The sequence below is a fragment of the Dipteris shenzhenensis genome, chromosome 11 (genome assembly GCF_047967505.1).
Source record: "Dipteris shenzhenensis isolate YYH24624 ecotype China chromosome 11, Dip_SZ_1.0, whole genome shotgun sequence".
Taxonomy (NCBI): Eukaryota; Viridiplantae; Streptophyta; class Polypodiopsida; order Gleicheniales; family Dipteridaceae; genus Dipteris; species Dipteris shenzhenensis.
Window position 1 is genome coordinate 22,287,943 of NC_141606.1, and position 18,669 is coordinate 22,306,611.

The following is an 18,669-nucleotide window of genomic DNA, read 5'->3' on the forward strand; positions in this document are numbered from 1 at the left end:
CCGATCTTTACCATGACATATGCAGCACGAGATAGGATTAGTAAAGGGTATGCTTCGTTGGCTCATCTTGAGCGTCAGTGTTTTCAGTCCCACTTTCAGCATCCCGATACGAAATCCCTGCTATTTGACACATTGGTGAGACCAGCTGCGATGTATGCAGCTCCTTTCTGGGCAGGAGACCTTGGCGCTGCAGATTGGAGACGAGTAGAGAGGTTACAGATCATCATGTTCTCTCGGCTCATTAGGGCCAAGGCTACAGTTCCGCACGAGATCATGCTAGCAGAGTTTGGAGCTACTCTCCTTGCATTGGATGCAGCGTTTCAGTCGGTCATGTATTTGCACAGGGTTAGGGAGTTTGGAGACTCAGCAGCAGGCAGGGCTCGGTTGCCATGGTTAGCACTTGCATCTTCTATGGAGTTGGCACGATCTGGGGCCCGATACTGCTGGTACTTCAGACTCACTAGGTGGCTCACATCTCTTGGACTAGACATGGATAGACTGCCTCCCTTCCGATACAGCATAGATGCCCCTCATCTCGAGTTGACTCGCCACGAGCTTAGTCAGGTCATGAGAGCAGACTTGCTGCAGCTTCATACGTACCGCACTTGGATTTATCCCACGCAGCTTCCGACGAAGATGGCCACATATCGTGACCACTTCCTTCGGATCTCAGAGGATGGATTTGTCATTCCACCAGGCTACACAGGTATCCACATGTCCCACTCACTGAGGATTGCCCTTGGCCCAGCTTAGAGTCTCTTCGCATCAGCTCGAGATAGAGGCTGGTAGGATGCGACGCATGGAGGATGGACGGCGTCCAGGCCGAGAGACCAGGATCTGCCCTTGTTGCACCATGGGAGAGGTGGAGTCAGAGGAGCACTTCATTTGCAGATGCCCGCTATATTATGAGATCAGAGGGAGATTCCACTGTCTCTTCACGGATGGCTTTGGACCTCTCTCACGAGTGATGGATTATGAGGATCAGCATTGCCTAGCTCTTTATGTCAGGGAGGCCACTATGCTTCGACGACACTACCTCAGAGACCATCAGCACAGACCGGAGCGTGATAGAGCCCAGCCCGATAGAGCTCAGACACACGCTATACCAGATGACAGGTATCAGGAGGAGCACGAGGAGGTCAGAGCTCACACAGGACACATGCCTCCACCCTGTGGATGTACATATGAGATGGTTTGTAGACGCCGCAGGATCTTGTTACATAGGGGACGTACTCGCCGCTTCATCTCCAGACGATCCAGGATGATGGCAGCTTTTCGGAGGAGACTTACTCATGGAGATCTCGCCCCACCAGCCGCTCACCTCACTTTTGCTCAGATTTGTACTCTCATAGCAGGAGGCAGAGTCGATGGACAGGATTTCCAGTATTATTTTGGTTCTCAGACTCCGTGATACATGGACTTGTATCTTTGCATTGACATATTGTACTCATCCCCCCATTTTGCACCCAGGGGCGGTTTCCTTGCATCTAGCTTACTTTGTATTTAGGCTCGGATTTGACAGTATGTACTTTCACTTGCATTGTATTGCGTAGCACTTAGATGATATTCGATGATGCCTCTTCTTTGTGGCACGTTGATTTTGTGCTATCTTGTACGCAGAGTTCTTGATGTCCCATGGGCCCATTTTGGCCTTTAGTGGACAATAATACACTTTCTTTCTTTCTCTCTATGTGTGCAGGTTCTACTTCTTGCTCGAATGATTCATAGCAAGCTGTAACATTCTGTTAGCAAAGGTTGGGTTACCCCTCTATGGCTTTGATACAGCCTTTCAGGTAGTCACATATCTTCACATAGTCACGGACTTCGCCACTACAATATCTAAACGACCTAGGTTACCGTGGCTGGCCTTGACCTCATCTATGGCACTAGAGACAGAGGGGGATTAGAAGAGTCGGTATGCTTGAACACGTAGATGGTTTGTAGACCAAGGACTCCATATAGATAGATTGCCACCATTTCAGTATAGCTTTGTGGCTCCATCCACTCCGCTCACCTATCATGAGGTGAACCAAGTCATGAAAGAGGGTCTGTAATAGTTCCACATGTATGGGACTTGGCTAGCACCTCATGATCTTTTGGTAAAACTCAGCTTCTACAAAGATCATTGCCTACAAATCTCTGAACCACCATGCTATACTCAGATCCATCTTCCACATGCTGTGAGGATCGCGATTGGGCAGTTCCGAGTGTCTTATCATTCGCAATGTATTGAGACAAGACGGGCAGCAGGCACTCCACATGACATATGGATTTGCACTTTGGGTGATATGTAGGAGATTGGGAAAGAGGAGCACTTTGCATTCGGATGCCTTGTGTACTATGTGATCCGTGGATGGAACCACTATCTATTCAAGAGCAATTTTGGCCCACTCACAGATTTCTTGGCCCATCCTGGTCAGCCATGTGGAAATTTTCCTCCTTGAGCCCTGGTGATAGAGATTGCCTCGTGCAAGCACATATGAGAGCATAGGAGAGCCCATCAAAGCCCAACAACTAGAGGGCGATCACGGACTTCTTCTCTGACGATTCGAGTCAAGCATAGCATGGACAAGATGCAGTAGAGACCTAGAGAGTGTGACTTAATAAACTTGACCTTTAGACACCAGCCTTGGGCATGGGTGCCTGTTTTTAGTGGCCCCACCCTTAGCTTTCATTGTGTCTGGTTGTTTCCAGTCTCATAGACCCTTTAACTTTTTGAAAACATCTCTCTCTCTTTGTGTGTGGGCGTGCACGTTTGCATGTGTGTGCAGGCCTGTGAGATGCTAGTTACACGTATCATTACCTCATTACAATAAAATATTTCATGCCATTTCTGAGGACTAAGCATGACTTTGATTGCCCCAATATCATTCCTTTCATGGCACTATCCTTGCAATGCATTTCATAGTATTCAAGCCTGAAGAAAATGAGAAATCAAGCCAATGCTATGGATTTATTTATTGCTTCTTTTTTGTTGTAACAGATTGCCCCCCTTTCACGTACAAGGACTCAATCTTTACCTTCAAACTTCAGCTTTGCAGAAATCAGAATGTGTTAAAATTATCCTTTAATTACAGAATGATTAACTGCTTGTTCAAGAACGTCCATGTCTACAAGAAGAATAGCCTTAAAATATGTGAGGATTCTAACTGCATTGTCTGAACTGCAATGTCCTTCAATACTGGAATTGACTGTATTCCGATTTCCTGCTCTGCAAGAGCTTTGTCATATGATTGGTCTTTGAAGGGTCGACACTCCATTGTGCCACTGCTGAACGTTTCCTGATAGATACACATGTGTTTCATATAATTGCAGACATTTACTTCTCATCAGTATGATTACTACCCCTGGAGAACCAGATTTTGCAATCATATGTGGAGAAAATAAGATCACAGTCTCGATTCAAAGGTTTCACCATACTTTACACATAAAAACATGGAGGTCCACATCTTGTGGAAACTCTCATTTCTACGGACTGAAACTAGAACAAATTTGAATTATCAAAACAGGCTTAAATGTTGATGCAAATCGGTACCATGGCATCTCTGTCCCCAAAGGTACAAGGACTCGCAAAATCCTTCCATTTCCGGGTTGCCCTTATGGCTACCTGCAAAATGGAACCCAGGACATTGAATATATGTACTATGGACTTCAATATGTAAGTAAATTATATAGGCTCATCCTTCCTTATGCTATCAGAAAAGCAGCATATAAACAATTGTTTGTAAAGAAAATTTGGACTCAAAATCGGTGTAGTGCACGTGATGTGCGTTCGGATGAAACCTAATGCTTCCATTTACCATTCAAACAAGCACCAACTCTTTGTATTGCAAAAGAAACTATGCTGGATACTATTGCGATGACAGGATGGTGAGAGGCAAATGCCGTTGGACTACAAAACAAACCTCTTTGCTCCACCCTTTCCCCCTGCTGATCCTCCGCCACCCCCACCTACCACAGCTCTTCCACACACCATGCATCTGCACCTCACTGCTGATCTTCTCTCTTCCGTTCCATCTGCTTCTGGCCCAAGGTCTCATCTGCTCTTCCCAGCTCCATCTATTGCTCATCTACTCCAAACTGCTGTTGGTGCATACACCCTGCATGAGGCACAAGTGGGCCAATATGTGTGCCTCTTCTTGGTACTCTCCAGGTAAGAGAGGACAGTATCAGGGATAGAACCATTGCTGCAACCTATCCTTCACCTGCCATCTTGTGTGAAGAAGGCTGGCATCTTGTGGCACAAGAGAGGTGATGGATAGAGGACTCGCCATTCCATTTTTGCTGGCAGCAAGGAGGATGTGGCAATTGATCTAAAGAGGGACTTTTGTTCCTCCAGTATTGGTAGAGGGTTTCATGTGAAGACTCGAACATAGGGCCAGGGCGGCAGAGGAAGCGGGGACCTTGACTGTGGCAGGAACACAGACATGGCTTGTTGTACTTGTTTTGTCATGAAAATCACGGAGACCCTCAGTCTAGAGCCAGAAAACTTGGAAAATCACGCCAGGAGGTCCAGAGGGAGGGGACACAATAAGTTCTTCCCTTTGTGAATGGACTTTACAGATATTTAAAAAACAAAACATGGAATGCTACAACACTTCAACTACAGCAGTGAAAGCAAGAAAACAGAAGAACCATGGGGAGGTCCAGGCCATGATAGGAAAATCATACAAGTAGGGGCCAGGATAAGGACTGCCCTTAGATTTTGCTTGCCACCCCTGCCCCCCGTACCCCCTCTACAGCCCCCTTTATGATAGGGATTTAGAGATCCAAACTAAAAGGATAGTATTGGTTCAGATACAGCAGTCGAAGCAACCAAACATAAAGTGATGATGTCTTGCAATCATCATCAACCCAGCCTCTCCCTCCCTTGCTCTTTTCCACTCCCTCTGCATCAATGCCTCATTCCCAGCTCCCCTTAGTGGAATTATTATGGACAGAAGAGTGTGACCAAGCCTTTGAGCTTTTAAAGTGGTGCCTAATCACAGCACCCATCCTTATATCTCCCAATTGGGATATTGATTTTCATGTTCATACTGATGGATCCAAGTATACCATTGGGAGTGTGCTTTATCAAGCCGGTGACCATAAGAAAGACTACCCATTCTACTTCGCTAGTCGACAACTCAATGATGCAGAGATCAACCATACCACCACTGAAAGAGAAGCCCTAGCAATGGTGTATAGTGTTAAGAAATTTTGGCACTATCTATTGGCAAATGATTTTGTCTTCTACACCAACCATCAAGCATTGCTTTATCTTGTGAACCGTCCGTGTACAATAGGAACACTACATTGCCGATCACATGTCTCGTGTAAAGTCGGGAGAAGAAGCCACTGGAGTAAAAGATGACTTGCCAGATGCCACACTATTTCAGATAGATGTTGTTCCACATTGGTGTGGAGATATCATTGGGTACTTAATGGCAGGACGACCACCCCTGAAATGAAAGCACTGGATGCCAGAAAACTAATTTTAAAAGTTGTACCCTGTCAACTCATTGCAAGACAACTATACAAGATGAGCAAAGACCAGGTTTTAAGAAGATGTGTAATGCCTCACGAGATCATGCCAATTCTGAGTGAAGTTCATGGAGGCATTGTATAGGAGGACACTTCCAAGGGGAAGCCACGACAAGAAAAGTCCTCCTCGCAGGCCACTGGTGGCCAACACTTTGGCGACGGTAAGGGGATGCATGTCATGATGGGCATTCCTGAGCATATGCTTCAGCACACCCTAAACCCACGATGAATAGGATGCTTTGCTTTTGAATCGTGTTGTCATTGCTCAATTGATGAACACTTGTTTTGGGCACTTTTCTACAGATGGAAGTGTGGTTTTCAAGACCAGGTTGAGACAGGAGACAGTATGGTCCAAAATGCATGAAGCTGGACTCCACATTTTATGGCGCTCGAGAAATTTCTACTCAATTGAGTGCGATGAGAATGAGTTCTTCATACACACGTAGAAAACCAAGCGCAAACACAGGGAGCACCTCTTCATGCATGTTTACAAAAATTTCAAGCCCGATACTGCCTTAATAGCCCAGGAAGGCGCAAAGCTTGCAAGCTGGAGGCATGTGTATTGGTATGCTTTGATGACACACGTTTTTTGGGAGATGTATTTTTGTTTCATAGTGGAGATGTTTACTTAACAAAATGTTTAGTAGCTCCTCCTCGTTCCGGCGAACAAAGTCTAGTTTCTTTCTGCGTACCAATCAACGGTACTCGCATAGCGTCTCTGGTTCGCTCGTAAGACTGTTTTTTATTTCAAATCTGAGCTGACGGCGTAAAGCCTTACACTCATCATCGTACCAGCTATTATAGGGTATGGTCCCAGGGGGTGGTGGACGGGTGGACCAGGAGGTGGTGTGGGGGAAAGCGTGAAGAGCAGCCTCGTGTAGTGAGCGGGTGACTAGGGCAGCACGATCCTCTAATAAGGGTATGAAGTCAATGTAGGCGAGAAGTATGTATAGACGGCCAGAGTAAGTAGGTGAGTGATCGTGATCAAAGCGTATATCATGGTAGGTGGAGTAAGAACTCAGCAGGGTGGAGAGCGCTTGCGACCAGGAGTGGAAATGCTAAAGAAAAGATAGGTATGATCAGCCCCTGGAGGGAGAGGTGCTACAGTAAAGTCAGTGATGCAAGATGTGAAGGCAGGGGATCCCATGATGTAGTCAACAACATTGAAGCCTCCCCCATGTGGAAAGCACATGAAACCACCTGAGGCGGGCCATCTGTCAAGACCATTATAAATAATGAGATCATGCATCCTACCGAGGTCTAATAGGGCCTGCCCATAAGATGTGAACAGTCCTCGTTTGTCAGCCAAAACTCGTGGAATACCTGCCTCCTCAAGGTCAATGTTTGGTAGTAGAGTGGAATCATCCCTGAAGTCCAGGAGTGGTGCTTGACAAGCACTTGTCCTCGCGTTGAAGTCCCCAACTAGGAGGACTTCCCCGTGGCTAGAGAAGTCAACAATGGAGGGGGTAGGCTAGAGAGAGAGAGGGGGTAGGCTAGGGAGAGAGATAATGATACTCAAAGAGAGACATAATGAAATGGAAATGAAATAGCAAGAGCAATGAACAAAATGAAAGTACTCACATGTAGACCAAAGAGCTTGAAGGCTTGATACTTGATTGATTTGACACTAGACAAATATAGCTCTTATATAGAGCACACACACACACATACGAACACCAATGCATATGGGATAACTCCCAATGTGACACGTGGCATCCATAGGACACACTAGACTAGAACTCACACTAGAACACACCAAACTGACTCATCTTGACTCCATTTCCTAACAAGGACAGCCTAGAGTCTTCCAAGCATCACGCATCGAGGTCTGTTTCAATTGTCTTCTCTGGCAATATCCGCAGCCAATTTACTAACCTGAGCAATGAGATCCCACTGGCTGATCAACACAAATCTTCCAGCCCAATTGTTTCTCCAGAAAACCTGGACCATAAGCTCTAGATGATCTCCGAAGTAGGTGATCTTTTGATTATAGCATACTCCTTTACTTATAGATGTCCCCGTGACCACCACCAAGGCTTTAATAGGTTCATCAAGTCCACCTTCCAACAACCTGCAACCGAGCTTTGAAGAAGCACCAAGTCTTCCCCCTCTACCTTCCAGGATGGCTTTCACCCTCCAATCTCTTATTACGTAAGAAACATACAGCAAATTTTGTGCCCATAACATGCTACTAAGGTCAGAATGTACAGACAATGAATATACATACTAGTAGATCCACGCATTTGTTCACTTGCTCTGAAAGCAAGCCATGTACCTCATGGAGGCACTCACAACTTCCCTATGTAATCCTTAGTGCTTTCTTCAGTTTCCCAATTCCATCTGACTCTGACTTTTGTAATCCTTTCAAAGATATTTCCCTCATGCCAATGGTATCCTCTTTGCAATCAGAGAAATTCGGCACTCTTTGTCCTTCATCTCCACAAAGGTTATTGGTTCCTCTCCAAACCACCTTTCAATATCAAACATATATATTGGTACACCAGGTTCTGCAAATCTTACCTCAACAACGTTTGGAGTTGTTACCAAGAAAAGCTCCTCTTTGAATACCACATTTACTGCCAGTTTTGACTCTTCTGATTGCTAATTGGACTCCTTCCTCCTCTTCTGGTCAGCCTTCTTCATTTCGCAGTCCCTCGCAAAATGCCATGGCTAGTTGTAGTAGAAGCATTTATTTTCCTTCTTGCTCCCATCTGAATGAAGAGTCTTCATCATCATCATCAATCTTGTCATTTGTCTTATTGTTGTTGGGCTTGCCCCATTGCTAGGCTGGCCCTTCTCTATGCCTTTGCTCGTCTTGAACATTCAAGGACTTGTCATCGGATCCGTCGTATTTCTTCTCCTTGGCTTCCTCTTGCAAAAGCAGAGGCACTAGCTCCTCAAAATTCACTAGTGCCAATCACTGCCCTGCAATCATGGTTGTAACAAAACCTTTGTAGCTCCTGGGAAGCATGCCTAGCAGGATCCCTAGCAATCCTTGGAGAATCCTTCTTTTGACCAACCTCGGAGGGTTGATCCCTCACCGCCTTCATCTTGGTGATGCGCTTCGAGTCACCTCATCCACGTGCATGCTATACAACTTTGTCTTGAGGTTGAGAACCCTCGCATCATTGTTCACCTCATACATGTCTTTGAGGATGGCCCATGCACCAAAGGTGGTGTCGGTAAGATGAATATGTGGGAGGATTGAATCTGCAGTTGTGCCAATAATAGTGGCAAGGGCTGCAGTAGCCAATCCCTCACTGATGGGATTTGCTGCTGGTGTCACAAATCCAGCCGCATTTGTGATAGATTATGGCTTTAGCTCTAGTTTTTTCATGATTTTCCAAATCATCTGAACCACCATGTGGCTCTGGATCTTCATCTTCCATAATGGGTAATTTGTTCCATTGAGCTTACCTGTTTTGCCAAAGCTAGGGATCACTATAGTAGCAGCCATGATAAGGATGTGGGAGACTAAGGAATCTGTAGACCTACTAGAATCTGGATCTTACCTGTCCTTTAAACTTAGACGTTGATTTCTACAAGGTGAACTTTCTCAAGCTTCTCACCTTCGAGCTTCCATCACTTGTGAATGTCCCTAAGGGCTCTGATAACATGTTTGAAAGAGATTACTTGCTCCAGCCAACACTCCTGTCATTTGAATCTTCCTCAAGGTTCTCAATGCTTGTGAATCTCCCATAGGGCATGATAACATGTTAGAAAAGAGAGGTGGAGGTTGCTTGCTACAACCAACACTCTCCAGCATTGGAATCTCCCTCAAGGCTCTCAATGCTTGTGAATCTGGACCTTACCTGTCCTTTAAACGTAGACATTGATTTCTACAAGGTGAACTTTCTCAAGCTTCTCACCTTCAAGCTTCCATCACTTGTGAATGTCCCTAAGGGCTCTAATAACATGTTTGAAATAGATTACTTGCTCCAACCAACACTCCTATCATTTGAATCTTCCTCAAGGTTCTCAACGCTTGTGAATCTCCCATAGGGCATGATAACATGTTAGAAAAGAGAGGTGGAGGTTGCTTGCTACAACCAACGCTCCCTAGCATTGGAATCTCCCTCATGGTTCTCAATGCTTGTGAATCTCCCATAGGGCATGATAATATGCTGAAATCTCCCTCAATGTTCTCAATGCTTGTGAATCTCCCATAGGGCATGATAACATGTTAGAAAAGAGAGGTGGAGGTTGCCTGCTACAGCCAATGCTCCCCGCATCGGAAGACAAACAAAGAGATAGTGCCCAAAAATCACATAGTGTTAGAATCACATCCAACTTCTTTCCGTGGTATATAGTAGTTGTGCTGAAGAGAAAGATGCAGAAACAGCAATTTATATTTGTCTAGGGATGGACCAAATCATATACAAAATATGTACACAGTGTTGGAGTATAGATGGTCACCTCCCCATCTAAAGGCCCCCAAATGAGGGGTGCACGAAACATACAGCAAATTTTGTGCCCATAGCATGCTACTAAGGTCTGAATGTACACACAATGAATATACATCTAGTAGATCAACCCATTTGTTTGCTTGCTCTGAAAACAAAGCCATGTACCTCATGGAGGTACTCAGAGCTTCCCTATGTGATCCTTAGTGCTTTCTTCATGTGTCCCAACTTCCATCTGACTCTGACTCTTGCAATCCTTTCAAAGATATTTCCCTCATGCCAATTATATCGTCTTTGTACTCAGAGAAATCTGGCACTCTACATAAAATCTGTCAATTCGTGCATGAATGGGCATGTGTATTCTCCTGTTCGACCAAGAGTACAGGAGTGACTGTGCATAATATGAAAGGCATCATCCAACCAAGTGTCCCTGCCACTAAACTGAAAGAGGAAGGCATCCCAGGTTGCCCTCTCCAAAGAATGAATTCCACCCTGTCTGCCTCTCTTTTTGTTTGAAGGCAACTCAACCATGTTGAAGTCGCCACCAATGATCCAAGAATCTGCAATGGGGACCCAAGAGAGTAACTCCTTCCAAAAGGAGATCCGCTCCCCTCTGTTGTTGGGAGCATAAAGATTGAGAAGACCAATCTTACGCCCTCCAATCAAAATAATGATCCATTGAGCTCTAGAAGGGGAGATAATAGCATGACCAGCAACCAAGGGGAGAATAGAAAGAGAGACCGCAATGCAAGTACCTCCCCTTGTGTCCATAGCAGGCGAAGGTATGTCCTGAAAGCAGTTCGCCAGACTTAGAGCAATCACTGGCATCCAGCTTGTGCTCCTGGATAAAAAGGATATCAATAGCACCTCCAGTGACGCCTGGATGAAGCTGGTTCCGGATCAGCTGCCTACGGCGACGGTGTGGAACTCCGCCTAGGCCCTGTATGTTCCAGCTGACTATCATCATCGACAGGAGGATGCTGGATGAAAAGGCTTACCCGACCTAGTAGAGGAGACCAGCTTCCCCTGGGCCGAAACACTCCTGCTGAGGGCAGGAAACTCAACAGGTGAAAGGATCCCCACACCTGCTGAAAGGGAGGCCCTGTCAGAAGGAATCCCAATGACCGGGACCCCTAAGGTGGAGGGCACAAACTCCTCATTATCCATGAAAGTCGCCGAATCTGCCAGTGCCGAAAAAGAATTCCTGATAAGCAAGTCTGGCCAAGGAGTGCGAAGAAGACCTGCACTCGTGGAAGATGGAGGAGAAGGACCTGCCAGGCCTCTATCAGCAGAACTGGAGCTGGGGGTTGAGGAGGCCTGTGGCTGGGGTGAAGAGGAATCAGGAGCCCTCATCTGCGCCTGCACTTTCTCGGTTGTCCTGACTGTGGCAGGAACAATCTGTGGGGAAGAAGTACATGTAGCCCCCTCGTGGTCAGAAACCAAGGGGTTAGAAACCAAAGTGACTGGGGCTGGTGGATAGACCTCTTGGGTCTTTTTCTCTTCCTTGGGCAGTCTCTAGCAAAGTGCCCAAGGGTCCTGCAAATCCTGCACTGGTCCTGTCTACCTAAAATCTCGACTCTCTGTCGAAAGAGAGAGCCGTCTGGACGCTGAAGCATAATGTGGTCATCTGAGATGTTAGGGTCAGAGACAATGAGCTACTGCCCCCCCCTCTCCCTCTCTCAGCCAGCCCCCTCTCCCTCTCCCTCTCAGCCCCCCCTCTCCCCCCCCCTCGCTGCTCCTCCTCTCCCTCCCCTCTCGCCAGCCCCCTCTCCCTCCTCCCTCACCCTCCCTCTCCCCTTCCTCCTCCCCGCCCTACCTCTCCCCCCCCCGCTGCCCCCTACCTCTCCCTCCCTGCTGCCCCTACCTCTCCCTCCCCGCCCTACCTCTCCCCCACCCGTCAGCCCCCCTGCCCCCCTTCTCCTCCCCCGTCCCCTCCCCCGTCATCCCTCTCCCCCCCCCCCGCTGCCCCCCTCCCCGCCAGGGAAAGGCTTGGAAAGAACCTGGAAGGGGTCTAGAAGAAGTCGGTACTGCCAGATCGGTATGAAACAATGCAAGAGCCTGGAGAGGACTATATGGAGCTGGAGCAGAAGCATTACCGCTGGAAAAGGTCTGGCAGGTAGGCAGGATGTCAAGGGCAGCAGACGACTGGTTGGAGTGCAGATTGAACCAAGTCAAGGGCCTGGAAATAGGCTAGAACCAAGTCAGATAGGCCTGGGCCAGTGGCAGGCGGGTCATAAACTGCAGCAGGCCAAGAGGGTCGATTGACTTCAGTCACTCATTTTTGGGCTCCCTTGGGCCTATAAAAAGAAGCCATTGTATGGATCGAACCATCCATTTGCTGAGCATATTTTGGGAGCACTTCAGCCTGGTTCAAGGTGCTGTCGAGGATACATAAGGCAGCAAGGGACCTGGCAGAGTGCAGCAAACGAGGAGCTCATAGGTCTTCACCATTGACTGTCCTGTTAGAAATTATCCAACAGAGGGTACGCACATCGGAAGACTGATAGTAATGCCCAAGAGCTCACACAGTGTGGTGTGGGGTGTGGAATCACAAACTTCTTAACTTATGTGCATAGATGTGCAAGCCAGTAAATAGACAATGCTCAGAGACGAATATAGAAGCAACACTTTATATTTCCGTCCACCGTCCAGAAACTAGGACAGGATACAATACCAAAAGGTTCTTCAACTACAAGCCTAGCACTTCTAGATCTCTGAGCCCACGTGCTCCACCTCGAGCATATGTAGACTCTCTGTCTAGATCCCTTCCACCTTGCTGCTCCTGTCCGCTGTCCTGAGGGCTGCTCCAAGTGATGAGTGAATGAGGAATGGTCCTCTTTTATAGGCCCAAGGCCTGCATGGAGAAAACCGACCAGCAGCCTGAATCTGGCCGACCCAATCAGGCCGACCAGGCTGCTATAAAACCGCACTAAAAGGGCTAACTTAAGCAGGGCCCTGGCCCACAAAACTAGGGCTTTGGCCCTCACTTCAAGGGCTGATGCCCTCTTATATATGGAGGGTCCAGCCCCCTCTTGCCCTGCCATTTCTAGGCTGGCTGGAACCAGCCCTACCAGCCCTACACCTGGCCGACCAACCTGCTGGTAACCCCCGCCACGTTGCGCTTCTGCCAGCCCCTTCTTCAGCGCCGTACAGCTCCGTACATCCTGCTGTGTCATCGCGCCTTTCATGGGGATCTGTTGCAAGCCGTACGCCTGCCATGAAGCTTTGTCATGCTAGGCCAGATCCAGGGCTACATGCCCCCGCCATCTTTCCTGCACAAGGTCTTCTTTGTGCTGCCCATGTAGCAGCCTAATCATTCCTTGGTCTACCTCTCCCATGGCTGGTATCACTAACATGAGCGGGATTAGATGGGAGTTGTGATATTGGAATGGGCATTATATGATTACACAATGAATACAATGGCAAGCCCCACAAACAAGAACATTGCTAAAAAGCGTGAAGACACGGAGAAAAAGGACAAGGAAATTGCAAAGAGCTTAGGTTTGATTTTTTGTCAGTAGAATAATGCCCTTGGTTGGCTCTAAGCTTATGGCATTTGGACTGTCTCTTGTAAAGCTAAAGTCTTCATTGTTAGGATTTCTTCTCTTGTTTTTGTGAGGGTAACCGTTTTGGAGACACATTCTTATTTTGTGATACACACGTAATTTGTGGCTGAATCTTCTGATTGGCTGGCTTCTACCTTTCACCCATGATTTACTAAGTTTGTGACATCCACCGTTGTTTCCTTGCTCCAAGACTTCTCCAAATGGCTTGTACTCGTTGTAAGGCTCTTCTGTCAAGCTCTTCACACCCATGATTTACTAAGTTTGTGACATCCACCGTTGTTTCCTTGCTCCAAGACTTCTCCAAATGGCTTGTACTCGTTGTAAGGCTCTTCTGTCAAGCTCTTCATTATGTGACCCTCCTACAAGCCCCGCACGGATACAGAGGGAGAGTATGGAGTCCTTTCTTTCTTCTTACATGCAATATATTTTGTTAGTTGCTTTATGCTTACCTCTATGCTACTTTCGTATGCTGCAGCATACTTTGAATTCTCTTCGGGAGTAGCTCATCGAAGCAGGAAGTGAATTATGCCAGCAGAGCCAATGGTTGAGGTAGAACGTGCTACTTTAGAGATTTTAGAAATGCAACTAGACATGCGAGATGAATAGCCTGCAGTAGCTTCACAAGGTGCTTTTGCTATGCAGCCCACAAATAGAACAGCTAAGACTAGAGGGTACACAAATGCTACACGAAGACCATGACAGCTGTGCAGAGGCTTTTTTAGGTCAACTAGGGCAGCCAATTGCAAAGTTTCAATGACATATATACAAGAATGTGTTTAGGATGGCTATGTGGATCTCATCTATAGTACCATAGAGGACAATCTGGCGGATCTTCACTAATAGTTTTGGGGGGAGAATTTTCAAAAATTTTCAAATGGGTTGGCTATGAGAGACCTCTTGCAAAAGGGGTATTGATGTTGGAATGGTCACCTCCCCATCTGTAAGCCCCCATATGAGGAGAGCGTGGGGGAGGGAGACCTAGGGCAGAAGATGCCCAAAGAAGAGAGAGAGAGGGGACTGCCACATGGGCGGCACCTCACAAGAGAAGAAGGCTGCAACAGATGGCGCGAACTACAGTGCAGATGGCGGGGCATCCAAGTGATGGAGTGGGCCTGCAAGTGGGCAGATCAGAGTGGTGCAGCAGAGGCGGGACAGACCAGCACATGGGTCTCGGCCAGGAGAGAGGCTGGTTGGGCTGCTTTGAGGCAGCCAACCAGGCCTTATATAGGGCTGACCTAGGGGCTGGGCCCTTGCCTAGATTGGAGGGCCAAAAGCCCTAAAAGTGTGGGCCATAAAGGCCTAGTTTTGTGAGCCCTTAAAGGGCTGGACCAGCAGCAGACCGGTCGGCCAGTCTGGTCAGCCAGTATGAGGCTGGCTGGTCGGTTTTCTCAGCAGGCCTTAGGGCCTATATAAGCAGAGGCCTCAGGCCTCATTTCATATCCAGCAACCAGCAGTTCCAGGGCAGAAAGGAGCAGCAGGAAGCCTACTCTCTCGGCCTATCTACAGAAGGTGAGAGAGTGCAACAGGTGCTGCAGACTTAGCTCTAGGGAGAGGCTGGACCTTGGCTGTCTTCTAGGGCAGCAAGGTGCTGAGATCATCATACCTTCTGGAGCAGCCATTCACAAGCAGGCTGGAGCAGTGGAACAGGGACCTGTGTGCTGCAGACAAAGCTTGGCAGGGGCTGCCCACCTAGGCTGATTCACAGGCAGTAAGGTGGAGAAGAACACACTGGACGGAAAGTCTATAGACGCTCGAGGTGGAGCACGCGGGCTCGAGTCTAGAGATAGCCAGCAGATAGGAGAAGGACCTTGTGGTAAGATCAGAGGACCACATCATTGGTGGGACTCTGGATCTATTTCTTTTGTATTGTGTCCATAGTTTTGGACGGAAATATATATTTTGGTGGTTTCTCTATTTGGCTGGTTCATTGTCTATTGATGAGTCTGCACATCTAATCTATGTGACGCACATTAAGTTAAGAAGTTTGTGATTCCACACCCCACACCACACTGTGTGAGCTCCTAGGCATTACTATAAGTCTTCCGCTGTGCGTACCCTCTATTGGGTCTTTTCTAACAATTGAACTACCGTTTCAATCTATATCTGATAACTTGGGTTTGGGATATTCTTAGAGGGTTTGTAAAGATCAAGCCCTTAAATACACATGAAACCACTGCTCTAATGTCAAAATACCATTGTGCCACATGGCACGCCTTCCTAGTATCACTAGAACTTTTACAAAGGGCATTTTTGAAAAGTTACAGATTCAGGATATCTCATTTTGCTCCTAGCGTATGGTTCAAATCACTAAATCTGCAGTAGTCTCAATGATCTTTGAAAGTTCCTCAGCGTCCATGAGCATCCACTCTTTGATATCAGCTTGATCTACTGCTTTGACTTTTGCGCTTGTTGCATCCTCTTGATCTGCAGGCTTCACCTCTACTGCTTCAGCTATCTCCAACAACGCATGTTCAATCAATGACTCTGGACGTTGATCTTCCCGTTTGGATAGTTGTCACCATCTCATATCCATGTTGTGTGAAAATTTGTAATCGGCACTGAACATCATGTTGCACCATGAGTTCATTGCAATGAGAATTCCTTCATACAAACATACTCACATTCATGTCACACCTTCACTGAGCAGAAGTCGCCGCTCTCTTTCCGTTGTTGAAGTTGATCTCTAGCTGGATGGCTTGATCACCAAGGCAGGCACCTCCTGGTTTCAAATCTCAGCTTTCTTTGGATCTTGGCTCTTAGATCTCTCATCCAGGCACGACACCATGTCTTTGACACCACAGCTATCCAAACTCCAAATAGGCAATACTTCTCTAATACCATGTTTTTTTGTCCAGAAAAAAGAACATTCTATTAGTAAACTCCTAGTGACATGGACGCCAAGGAAAAACCAACCCGCCAATGAAGGGTGCAATCTTAAAATACAAGGATATCTCCCTGGCTGGCTGCTCCATGGGGAGTTACCTCGTACAAAGGGCTGAACAAATAGCCAATGCAGGGGTCTATAATGCCATATTATACCACCATCTATGAAATGAAGGAAGGGCGTGGCTCCCATATATTGATAAAAGCCTCCCTCCGGTGCCTAGCACAATCAAAGTCTCCCTGGGAGCTATCCCATCTATCTTTGAGAGTAAGAAGTGATATCTACCAAATGCTCGCTAGTGTCTCCGAGGCTGATTTGGTTTGCTACCGATGGCCTGCTTGTACCTAGCTGTCCATATGTGCCAGGCAATGATGCTTGCTATCAGCTCCCATCTATTACAATGTCTAGGTATCCACACCATCTTTGAGAAGTCGTAAGTATGGGTGAAGGTCACTCCAGCCCTACCAATCTAAGGGACAAGCTTTCTCATACCCACAAGCAGGTCCTCGTTCTGTAACCTAGGCCACTGCTCCCCAGGTCAGGACCATCTCATCCTGAATCCTAGCAAAGACCATCCTCAAAGCTCTCCTCCAAACCTCTTGTGCCAGCGGGCAATCCCATATGCAGTGCCTTTGAGACTCCTCTGGGAAACCATATCATGAGCACGTAACTACAAAAAGACCAAACCAAATCCAAGAGCCCACTGCAAGGGCTCTGTGTGCTAACATCCAAAGGAAGTGGGAGATCTTCCTTGGCCTATAATTGTCCTAGAGCCTGCACCAAAAATCCTCAAGAAACTCTGAGAGAGTCTCTATCTATGCCAATGCTTTGCTGCAGTTGGCATGCCATCAATCCTTCCCATCAAGATCCTCCTACCTAATCTCTCCTCTAAGTCGATGAGCTATTTGTCTCTGAGCAAGTGGGAGCAACTTCGTAAAAGAAAACCACTCTCTTACTGTACTGGCGACGGTCCAAGCAAAACCTCCTTAGGAGAGGTGGTGTTTTTGCCCAATGGTATGTCGGCATGCCGACTCTAATCCACACATCGATCTAATCAAGGCCCTCCTCTGGCTGGATCTCATGAATCTGTGAAGGAGTAACTCCTTCCATGGCTCACTGCTAAGCATCATTCCTCTGATAATGAACTTCGTGAGCAACGGTTTGGTCTGGCACTCTGGGTCCACGATGCCTAGCCCTCCTTTGCCAAGCCACCTTCGCCCTAGCCATGGCTCACTGCCAAGCATCATTCCTCTGATAATGAACTTCGTGAGCAACGGTCTGGTCTGGCACTCTAGGTCCACAATGCCTAGCCCTCCTTTGCCAAGCCACCTTCGCCCTAGCCATGCAGCCATCCCTTCCTAACCACATGAAGTTCTTGATCAATCGCTTCACTTGACCGATGCAAGGTCTAGAAAAGGCCCTACAAGAGGTTATGTACCACATAGTAGCAAGCAAAACCTGGATAGTAACCACTACTCTACCTACTGAGGATAGCTTGGCCAAGCTCTGATGCAAGAGCTTCCTCTAAATGCTCCTACAGCTTTGACATGATGTCCAGCCCTACATGGCATCCCAGATATCGAGCTGTTGTCTCTCTAGGTATCCAAGTAAAATCTTTGTGCTATCTCTAGTCTGGGTTTCACAAATCATTGAACCAAATCCCGTAGGACTTGTGTCAATAATGCTCCTACAGCTTTGACATGATGTCCAGCCCTACATGGCATCCCAGATATCGAGCTGTTGTCTCTCTAGGTATCCAAGTAAAATCTTTGTGCTATCTCTAGTCTGGGTTTCACAAATCATTGAACCAAATCCCGTAGGACTTGTGTCAATTAATAAGAGCTCCCAAAGACAAGCAAAAAACCTCTATGGCTGAAACAAATGCCCTGAAATTGTCTACCCCTCCATCAAGATACACTGCCATATCATCTGCAAACTTAGAATCAAGAAGCTCCTCCAAAGCTGCAATGGGCATCCTAATGCCACGAATACCCATGCCTCTTCTCTCAGAAAATTGCCCATAGCCTCTGCGATAAATAGAGTAAGGGGGCAAAAGGGACATCCCTAACTCACTGATCTAGCTAAATGAATCTATCCCCTTGGGCTCCCTTGACTAGAACTTGGCTATGTGCAAAGGAGTAAAGTGCTCACACCTCTACCTAATGTATCGGGGGAAGCCCATCCTGTCCAGAGTCCCCTCAAGAAACTCCCAATCCACCCTATATAGGCCTTCTCAAAGTCAAGAAGCAAAACCAATAAGTCCTCATGATGGAGCCGTGCCAATGTTGTGGCC

The 18,669-nt window shown here is 47.1% G+C and overlaps 1 protein-coding gene across 1 annotated transcript in view; it reads right to left on the reverse strand.

Moving 5' to 3' along the window:
* Positions 1-3,110: 3,110 nt before the first annotated feature.
* The window catches only part of LOC147896771 (uncharacterized), a 32,105-nt gene continuing 16,546 nt past the window's right edge, over positions 3,111-18,669 (reverse strand). Inside the window, exons 5-6 of the mRNA XM_087381147.1 lie at positions 3,536-3,607; positions 3,111-3,281 (exon numbers count right to left, since the gene is read on the reverse strand). Coding sequence (XP_087237273.1) covers positions 3,111-3,281; positions 3,536-3,607 — 243 coding nt within the window. The remainder of the gene's footprint in view (positions 3,282-3,535; positions 3,608-18,669) is intronic.